At 39.3% G+C, this 11,167-nt stretch overlaps 1 protein-coding gene across 1 annotated transcript in view; it reads left to right on the forward strand.

The window, feature by feature from the left end:
- The window catches only part of LIPA (lipase A, lysosomal acid type), a 38,497-nt gene that overhangs the window by 25,313 nt on the left and 2,017 nt on the right, over positions 1-11,167 (forward strand). Inside the window, exons 6-9 of the mRNA XM_003255196.4 lie at positions 1,534-1,670; positions 2,933-3,079; positions 4,184-4,255; positions 10,750-10,821. Coding sequence (XP_003255244.1) covers positions 1,534-1,670; positions 2,933-3,079; positions 4,184-4,255; positions 10,750-10,821 — 428 coding nt within the window. The remainder of the gene's footprint in view (positions 1-1,533; positions 1,671-2,932; positions 3,080-4,183; positions 4,256-10,749; positions 10,822-11,167) is intronic.

Here is an 11,167-nt window from a genome sequence, read left to right on the forward strand (position 1 = left end):
AAGTAATGAATAGAATAAGGAATTTTGGTAACATTTAGTCTTCTGTGAAAATTCATGTATGTGGTTGAAATTGAAGAAATTAATGTAAGCCACAATATATTACATGTTTTCCTAGATAAAGCAAGACAGGGATGTGAGAGGGTAGAAAACAAGTAGTTTCTAAATTCAGAGACTTATATAAAGAAAGCAAGAAAATGTACTGTCTTCTGAAGTTAAGTGGAATATAACTAACTACAGGTACATTTGGTTTACAAAAAATTTTGAAAAGTTATATGCATTTTAATTTATGCTGATTATATAAGTAATGCATGTTCACTGTAGAAAAACAGAACAGAAGATTTAGCAAAATTAAAGAAAATAAAAATTGGCCATAATTCTAGCCAGCAAGAGTTTTTGTATTTAGGGGCTAGGAACCTGTCCTATAATTTATTTAATTCTCCCTTTTAATGTTTACTATGACTAACACCTTAGTGTTCCCGTCACATGCTTTCCTTACAATATATTCCTAGAAGGAGCCTTACTATATGAAAGATACGAATGTTTTCAAGGGTTTCAAAACATGGTTATATTGCCAGAAAAAAATGGAGTTAGGCATTTTTCTTTATATTTCTTCTTTCATGACTTGCCTGCCTGGGACCTTTGCCCCACTGCTTCCTAAAGTGACATTCTGGGGCCAGGTGGCAAGATGTCAGAGAGGGTTGTATTAATTCGTTTTCAGGCCGCTAATAAAGACATACCCGAGACTGGGCAATTTATAAAGAAAAAGAGGTTTAATGGACTCACAGTTTAATGGATTGTGAGCTAGGGAGGCCTCACAATAATGACGGAAGAGCAAGGAACGTCTTACATGGTGGCAGACAAGAGAGAGTGAGACCCAAGTGAGGGGGTTTCCCCTTATAAAACCATCAAATCTCATGAGACTTACTCACTACCACAAGAACAGTATGGGGGAAACCACCTCCATGATTCAATTATCTCCCACCAGGTCCCTCCCACAACACATGGGAATTATGGGAACTACAATTAAAGGTGAGATTTGGGTGGGGACACACCCAAACCATATCAAGGGTTAAAATATATTTTAAAGCTAGGGGATTCTAAATGTGTGAGTTCCTTTGAAATCACTGGTGGTTTATTTCAACGTGGTGTCTGTAAATTGTTCTTTGGGGGAGGGGCATGGGGGGATAAAGGTGATAGGGTGAGGCTCTTGGAAATACAGTCTGTTATTTACATTGTAAAAGGAACTGGAAAGATTTTCTGATTCTCCCAGACTGGATTTCTTCCAGTGCTTATCCAGGTTGAGATTTGGAACAAGCATTAACAAATGCTTGATTTACTAGTTTAACCAAATTCAGTGTTAGGGCACACGAAGTTCAGAGTGCCCCATGTCAAGTGTTTTGTCTCCTGCCAGTGGTGTTGTTTGCATGGGTCTCAGGCCTCCATGAGAGGGCATCACGAGTGACGGCCTTTGTGTTTTCTGAGAAGGAAATCCCAGAAAATGGAATTCCTGTTTTCTTCCCTTTGTTCTCATAGGTTTTATAGCATTTTCACAGATCCCTGAGCTGGCCAAAAGGATTAAAATGTTTTTTGCCCTGGCTCCTGTGGCTTCCCTTGACTTCTGTACTAGCCCTATGGCCAAATTAGGACGATTTCCAGATCATCTCATTAAGGTACTTGGACCCCTCCCATCCCTCTCCTCTTCCCACAGATTTCCTCCTCAGATCTGAAGAACTGGCAAGTGGAGGGATAATCTGTGCCTTCCTCCCCTGCATTTTGATATCAGTGGAGCAGTGGGCTTTTCTTTTTCCATTTACCCCTCCTTCCAGACCCAGGGGTAGCCGGGGACGCCTGTCGTTTCCTGCACACTGGTGCCACGTGTACTCATGGTTAGCATGTGTCAGTACAGCTCTGCCCACCTCACAGGGATAGCAAGGAGAGTCTGGGAGAAAATAATTTAAGCATTGGTGGAGTTGCCCTTTATCCCGTGAGGTGAGCCTGTGCACAGAGGATGTAAGAGATGGGAGATAGGAAATGTTCCCAAAAGCCCATCCCTAGCTACACTGAGGATGACCTAACAACACTATCATTATTGTATTTTATAATATGGCTCCTAAACACAGCCAGTAGCTTCATCAGGGCTCTGCCCTGACGCTGTGGCACCCGAACCTCTGTTCAAGGAGGAAATAGATTTCATGAAAAAGAGTTTTAAGCCAGGTTAAGACCAGATGGTCTATTATGCATGCATTATATGTCTTTTATGAAATATATGTTTACACACACACATATGAAATCCTGTATAGAAATATATACATGAAATCAGGTATAACGTCTCTCATGGGCCATTTAGAAGGCTTTAATAGGAAAGATGGAAACTCCTAGGCTTAGGCAGTCCTTCTGCCTTGGCCTCCCAAAGTGTTGGGATTACAGGCATGAGCCACCATGCCTGGCCAATAAAAAAATATTTAAAAAACAAAATAAAAAAACAAGTGGTGGGCTGGATTTGGCCTGCTTGCCAGTAGCATTGAATTAGATGGGCACACCTCCGGCAGACATTACTGATCAATCACAGCCTTGACTGTTTCTTAGAAGTAACCACCGATCCGTCAGAGTCAGATGAAAATTACTTGGGGATGGCCCTGGGAGGGGTGATCATTAAGGCCCTTTCCCATTGTAGAATTCTGCTGTAAACTTATTTGATTTTCTGCCTCCTTCTCTTCATTTGGAGAATTTAAATACACCTCTGTAGTGTGTGATTTTTGCTTCGGTAAACTTGTGCAAAAGCATCCTGGTTTGATGTCCACTGGTTGCTGTTCTCTCCTGAGACCATTCGTGGAGACATTGGGTACTTGTCTCAGCTTCTGAGGTGAGTCATGCAGACCTATGCCCCAGAATGAAATGCTGAGATGTTCTTGGGTTTCTTTTTATTTTGTAGGACTTATTCGGAGACAAAGAATTTCTTCCCCAGAGTGCGTTTTTGAAGTGGCTGGGTACCCATGTTTGCACTCATGTCATACTGAAGGAGCTCTGTGGAAATCTCTTATTTCTTCTGTGTGGATTTAATGAGAGAAATTTAAATATGGTATGCATGTTTATAGTAAGACTTGATTTTCTTTTATCTGTGAATGTGCTTATCTGTGTTGAATGATGTGGGAGAGGTGGGGATGACCTCATCAGAACTCTAAAGAGTCTTTCATTTGAGAGGCACAAGCATGAACTTTGGCCAGTGCCTAGAATACGGTACCACCTGCTGCTATCCTCAGGCTGACTGTGGTCATCTTCTTATGTTGTAGCTAGATGGAGACTATTGAATGAGGAGATCTGTCACAAATTAAGTTGTAATATTTATAATTACTCTAGTGATTTGTTTCTTTTAGAAATTATTGTAAGTGTTAGACATAAAGATGGGAACAATAGACACTGGGGACTCCAAAAGGAAGGAGGGAGAGGGACAAGGGCTGAAGAACTTCTTATTGAGTACTATAGCCAATACTGAGTACTGTGGTTATGGGATCAATAGAAGCCCGCATCTCAGCATCGTGCAATCCACCCTTGTAACAAACCTGCACATGTACCCCCCGAATCTAAAATACACAAATTTTCAAAAATTACTGTAAGTGTTTAAATTTGGAATGGCCATTTACATACACATATGTGTATGCTTGCAGTGTGTGTGTATTTATAAAAATACAATTTATAAAATGTAAACCCATTTATTTTATAAAATGTAAACCCTTGGCCAATATTATGCCTGTGTTTCTAAATATATTTGTTAGTTTGTCATGTGGCATTATGAAAAAAAGTGTTAAAATCCTGGAATAAAGGCCCTAAGGAATTTAAGTGCCATTTTTCTTTTGTCTGATAATTAAAGCAAGGTGTGATTGTTATATGAAATTTGGGAAATGCAGGAAAGCATGAAGAAGAAAATGAAAATGCCCTGTAAACGCAACCCACACAGTCCCGTGCTTACCATATTATTGCACCTCCTTCATATGGACTCTGTGTGTGGTTGTATGTATTTTTATGGGACAGAGTTTTAGTCAAATAATTTTTTTCTACCTCTTGTCTCATATACTTGAGATTATGGCTCTAGTTTTTAGTGCTTTGAAGGGCAAAATACAATGTTTATTATCAATGCCACCTTAATGCTGTTTTCATTCTTCATTTCAATGTACTTATTTTGCAGTCTAGAGTGGATGTATATACAACACATTCTCCTGCTGGAACTTCCGTGCAAAACATGTTACACTGGAGCCAGGTAGGCATTCCAGGAGTGCATTTGGGGTTCATGTAAAATCAACATCCGAAAGGTCTGGGCATGCAAACCCTTCCCAAACAGAAGGACAACCTGCTTACAAATCTGCTCTGGTTTTCTTCCCCAGAGTCCTGGGTTTTTGTCATCATGCTTTTGTTGCTTTTGATACCTGTGGTGGGGCACACTGTGTTATACATGGGTTCACAAACAGCTACTGGGGTTGAAATTTTTCTTTTCCCTCCTCTCCCTTCCTCAAGTCTCAGGTTAATATGTTCTCTCCGTTTCCTTCTCCCCCAGCTTTCTTTTCCTCCTCCTGTTTCCTCCCCTCCATCTGCTTCTCATTGAGTCCTAGATTTTTTTTATTTCTGTGTTGCTTCATAAAGAGTGATTTTAAAGCCGTTTTGGAGATAGAAACCGCTGTTTCAACGTTAACCCCTGATCACAATATGCTCGGAATAGCAGTGAATAAACTGGAGCTAAACCAATGATAATGAATGGGGGTCCCTGACTTTTGAAATACAGTTTTGATTATTTTATCATGTAAATAAGTCATGTTCATTCTAGAAAATTTAGAAACTACATCTAGAAAAAAATTGTCTTAAAATGAAAATAAAATCATTCTATAACCCTAGACAGAGAGGAAATGCATATCCATAGATATTGAATGTTTCTGCCTTCTATTCTATACCTCTTTTAAAAAAGATGCTGTTAAAGACATGGATAGAAATAGTAGATGTAGAAATAGATTGATTTTTCTCCTGCTTACGGTTTTACAGCTTGCTTTTGTTTTTTCACCTGACAATATGTCAGGGACTTCTTTCCACCTCAGGACATAATTTTGTGCCATTTATTTTTCAGCTAACCTCATTTTTAATATGAAACCACTCACCATTTAAGCCCTAAACCAAGATACTGTAGTTGTCTTGAATAGTAATTTCCAAACACCTGTCAGTCACTGCTTACATCAGAATCACCAAATTGCTTTAAAAAGTACACTCTTTAATAAATCATTGCTTTAAAAAAGTAATGGGAGTTGGGATTATAGTGGAACTCTTGGACTGACTACCATCCAGACTTATAAAACAAAGACCCCTGTGTCCCAGTCGTTTGGACTAGAGAATCTGAACTTTTATTTTTTTATTTTATTTTATTTTTTTGAGACGGAGTCTCTCTCTGTTGCCAGGCTGGAGTGCAGTGGTGCGATCTCAGTTCACTGCAACCTCCGCCTCCCAGGTTCATGTGATTCTCCTGCCTCAGCCTCCCGAGTAGTTTTACTATTTTAAAAAAAATTTTTTTTATTGAGGTATAAGTGACATAGAATATTTAAAGTATACAATTTGATATATTTCAGTGTTTGTGTACACCTGTGAAACCGTCACCATAATCGACACAGCAAATATAGCATCATCCTAAAAGGTCCCTGCTGCCCCTGTGTGACACCTCCCCCCATCCCTTCCCTCAATCCCACTGATCTGCTTCCTGTCATTGTAGCTTAGTTTGCGTTTTCTAGAGCTTGTATGAGAACAGTCATGCAGTTTATACTTGTTTTTGTCTGGCTTCTTCCACTCAGAATACTTGTTTTGAAATTTTCCTATGTTGTGTATGTCAGTAGTTCATTCCTTTTTATTTCTGATGATCTGCATTTTTAAAAAATCTGCCTGGTAGATTCTTTTGCTCCAGCAAACCTAGTCTGGACATCCTGATACTTTCATCTCCTTCTTCAGTTGCCCCAGGAACTCTAACAGTGCTATAGTTCTTCTTTCCCTGGGGCTCGCCTCTAAGGAACTAGGAAGAGCCTGGCCTCAGGCTCCTGGCCCTTTATAGTAACTAGAAGGCTGAGAGTTAAATGTCAGTTCCTCAGGGGGCAGAGTTTGTTGTGGCCTAAAAGAGGGGCATCTGGAATGCAAATAGTTCATGAAGTGCTGAACAGCACATGCCTACCACTGAAGGAATGCCCCCAAACCTTCAAAAATCCTCAAATTCACAAAGATTGAGGATTTTGGTTCTTGGTTCAGGTCTCTGCTTTTCTCCTTGGTCACATTTATGCTTATAGTCACTTGTTTTCTTCATATACCCTGTCACTAGAATTCCCCTACATTTTTGAGGATGCCTAGAACCTCTTACCTAATGGACATTTTCCTAAAAGGCCCAATGTCTGTCACCTCAACAGTTATTGCATCACCAGAGATGATGGAGGGTGACTGAGCTGGCTGGAGGCAGATCCTGAGCTTTTCCACCAGCTTAGTGACCGCCAGCAGCCCACGCACAGTACACGCCAGGCCTCAGCAAAGGGCAAATGGCCACCAGACCTGGGGCGTCAGAGGCCCTTGGGAATGTTGAAACCAAGGCTGTCCTAGGCCAACTCTATTTTATATTACAGACCTGTGTTGCTTCACCCTTCTGTGTCTTGGGCCTCCACTGGGCATGGGGTTTGCGGTAGAGACGTTGGATTGGCTATCATCCAGGCTACTGGTCTTGTTCCAGCCCTCTTATCCAGCAGCTCGCCAGGGTCAAAGGCTGCAGGGCGAGGGCCAGAGCACTGCTCTGTGCCCCATTTGTGACCTGGTGACTTTAGATTCTAAGTACCCTGGAATGTACCTCCAGAATATTTGCAAAGCCCAGATTTGCTGTAGAAGGCAGCCTGGCCCTTTGCTCTTCTACCCACTGTACCATCTTTTGTCAGTAAAATGGTCGGTTGCTTTGTGCAGCTGTTGTGTCAGATCTTCCCTCTGGCTTTCGCTCCTCTGGGCTGTTGGCCAGGGGCTGCCACTGGTGCAGGCTGCAGGCTCCAAGAGGCAGCTCAGGAAAAGGCTTCTGTGGAAGGTGGGCAGGCCTGGATGCTGGGCAGGCTGGGGCTAGAATTCAGGTGTGGCATTAGAGGGCTCTGATGGTATGAGTTTGGAGTTGACCTTAAAGGCCATTTTGTTTATAGTACCTTCAGAAGTTTACTTTTTGTTGAAATAATTAGTATTAACTTGTTAATAAATTCCATACCTCGTTCTTTAGTGGGATTTTAAATTTAGTGTACTCATCTTTCCATTCTCCTTATAAATCTGATGAATTTCAGAGCTCCCCAGAGCCAAGACTTGATATTACTGCTCACTTTCTCACTGGCCCTGCCCAGAGCCCAGGTACTCTCACCTGTTTGAAGAAGGCCATCCCAACATAGCTTTCCAGTGTTATTCTGAACTACCTAAGGTGCTATTAAAAATACTGGTTCTTGGGCCTGTCTGGGACCTGTGGAGACTCTGAATTCCTAGGGCTGTGACCCTGGCATCTATGTTTGAGTAAGTGCCTTAGATGATTATGATGTGCTTTTTTTTTTCTTTAAAGGAGAAAAACATACTTTTGATAGGCTTTTAAAGAACACTGTAAAAAGGATATTCAGTATAATATTTGTTATACATGTAATATTTTACGAAGTTTTAGAAAATGTATGAGTGAAAGAAAAATGACTTGTATGTCTAGCACCCAGCAATAGCCACTATTAATATTTTGGTATAATCTTACAATTTTGTAATATCATTTCCATTACAAAAGTCAGATCATACTACATCTGCTTGTACGTAAATTTTCACTTAATGAAATGCCATTATATTTGTTAGATACAAGCTAAGCTGTTGTATTAGAGACCCCAAAATACAGCTGCTAAATAAAGAGTTTATTTCTTTCTAATAAAAAAGTTCAGAGAGCAGTGGCCCAGACTGATGATAGAGGGGGTTTTGGCTGTGTTCCATGAGGCCATGCAGGGACCCAGTTCCCTCCATACTGTAGCTCTGCCATCCTCGGGGTGTTGTCCTCTTCTGCCTGGTTGCAGCTGGGTCACCTCCATGTCTCTTCCAACTCACAGGAAGGCAGGGGAGAGGGAGCTCAGGGCAAGTGACTTTGTGTGAAGGAGATAGCTTAGAAGTGAGTGGTATGGCCACAGCCTGGCTGCTCGCAGGAGGATGAGGATGTGATTTCTATCCTGGCAGCCATGTGCTTAGGGAAAGCTTTAGGGATTCTGTTACTGAAAGGAAGAAGGCAAGAATGGGCATGGGTGACAGTCTCTGCATTAATTAAAAATACCTTTCCAGGTCAGTAACTAAAGTTTTAAAATATTTGTCATAAAGGGCAGTTTTCTGTTGCTTGAATTTTATTATCATTTTGGTTTTTGCAGTGATAGTTTTTTTGCAGTCATAAATCATCTGTCCTTATATGTCAGAGTATTTTCTTAGGATGATACATTCATAGTAGTAGACTTGGTAGGGAGAGGGTAGGCATAGCTTTAAGACTTCTAATACATATTGTACTTTAGAAAAGTTGAACCTGTTTACATTTTTATTGCCATTCAAGACCTAAATATAATTTTTTAAATGTCATTTTAAAACAGTTTATCCTAATACTATAAGCATTTCCTCCTGATCGTTATCTACATATACTCTGTGATATGATTATCACAGAAGTATAACCTTAGTGTATATTCGGTTTCATTTTCTTTTTCCACTTAGTATTATTTATGAGATTATCTGTAAGCCATTTTCTCTTTCTATTTTATTTATACTTATGACAGTGGCATACTCCTTGTGTATATTTATGTAACGTATTTACCCAAGTATCTATTATTTGAAATGGTAAGTTTTGGCCACAAGGTGGCGCCCGGTAAAAAGAAATGCCCAGACATTCTTTGTCAAAACTGCTTTTGATTTATGTGAAGTCTGTTCTTATCAACTGCATACAATTCTACTGTTTGATGTAATAAAAGACAGAGTGAGATGATATACTACAGGGGATTGTTACTTATTAAAATTGGGCTTTAGCTTATTTCCAGGTTTTTGTTACTGTAAATCATCTTAATACTTTTCTTTTGAAATATCCTTTCAAGTGGATAGCTTAAAGTCCTAAGTGACTCTGAGCACAAAGTCAAATTTAGAACTTCAGTCTGAGCTATAGGCAAGTTTCACCTTTGTATTCTGTGCTCACGCTGGTGCTTCATATGAATGCTGAAGGACATGTGACAAAGTGATGAACTGCTGTCTGTGTTCAGTGGCAGAATAGTTTGCATCAATATATTTTCACTGACAAAGATGGGGAACAGATGTACCAACAGGTGCTGTGAATCCAAATTTTGTTTTGCTTGTTAAATATGCCACAGGTATTTAATATCTGTCATTTGCAACGGCAAAAACAGATGCCAGATATTTCTCCTGTAACAATCCCCTGTAGTATATCATCTCACTCTGTCTTTTATTACATCAAACAGTAGAATTGTATGCAGTTGATAAGAACAGACTTCATATAAATCAAAAGCAGTTTTGACAAAGAATGTCTGAGCGTTTCTTTTTACCAGGCGCCACCTTGTGGCCAAAACTTACCATTTCAAATTCATTGGCTTGCCAATTTTGGGTTTAATTCTTTAAACATAGATTTAATTTGAGAGTGTAGAGGAAATATGGATTTGCACTATTTTGAATTTTAAAAATAAGTGACTTTTTGCTAATATTTTATATTATACTATTTTAAATATGAATAAATGTAAATTTCAATACAATTTCAATTTCATGGCTCTAGTATCCCTAACTAGTTAGAATTGTGCTGGCATGCAGTACTACTTGGTGATTATACTGGTACCAATACTCAAGAAAAAGTGTTTAATCAATACCATCATTAAAATTTGACTAAGTAATATAACTAGACAAGTAGAATGGGTAAATAGAAAATATACAGTTGCCCCTCAAGTATCTTTGGGGACTGGCTGCAGATATCACCCCCAAACCAAAATTCAGAGATACTCAAGTCCCTTATATAAAATGATGTAGTATTTGCATATAGCCTATGCACATCCTTTCATATGCTTTAAATCATCTCTAGATTACTTATGCTTAATACAATGTAAACGCTATGTAACTAGGTGTTATACTGTGTTTTAAAATTTGTATTTTTCATTGTTTTATTGTTATCTCTTATTGTTTTTTTCCAAATATTTTCAATCTGCAAATTATCACTTGGTTGAATCCACAAATGCAAAACTGTGGATATGGAGGGCCAATTGTATATTATAATTATTTTATCTATATATATCCATCTCTCTCTCTCTCTCTCTCTATATATATATAGGCATGTATATATGTATCTATCTATCTGCCTACCTATATTTCCCAAGTAAAATCACTAACTCTTTGAAAAAGCTTAGGATGCAAATTTCAGCAGAAAATGTCAGCATAAAGTTCCCCTAGCAGGAGCAACTGTTGATCTAGTATAATTGACAGCATATGTGTATAGCTGCTTTCTTGTGTCAGGTGGTAGCTGCCTAACAATCATACAATGAGAAATCTAGTCATTCAGTAAAGCAGAATAAAACCATGCCATTTCATTTAAAATAATGCCTTGGAAATGAAGAGTAAATCTGGATATTGGTATAAAGTTGATTTCCGAGGTCGTGGCTAGCTCCAGCAACCTATGATGTTATCTCTAACTTCGGTGTCAGGTAACACTTTTCCAAATTATCTTCTTTTTAGGCTGTTAAATTCCAAAAGTTTCAAGCCTTTGACTGGGGAAGCAGTGCCAAGAATTATTTTCATTACAACCAGGTAAAGTTTTTAGTCTTTTCATTAAAGGGGACCCTGAAAACTCATCAAGAAAGCCAGCCTGGCCTGTTAGGATTCTGGCCAGGCTCAGGTGCTGTGGGAAATGTTTGCGGGAGTTGACTAGTGTTTGTTTTCCATCAGTCCATTCAGAACAATCCAAGCTTTGTAGCTGATGTTGTGGACTGGGCCTCCTGTCTTTGTCTTTTCCCCAGCTCTAAATAAGAATCATCACTGTTATGCATTATTCAGAGTAATCATGAACACAGCCTGCAGAGTCAGACAGTCCTATGTCTGTTATCTGGTAGCTATGGGGCCTTGGCCAGATTACATTACTTAAGCCTCTTCCTTG

This window comes from Nomascus leucogenys, chromosome 3, assembly GCF_006542625.1.
Source record: "Nomascus leucogenys isolate Asia chromosome 3, Asia_NLE_v1, whole genome shotgun sequence".
Taxonomy (NCBI): domain Eukaryota; kingdom Metazoa; phylum Chordata; class Mammalia; order Primates; family Hylobatidae; genus Nomascus; species Nomascus leucogenys.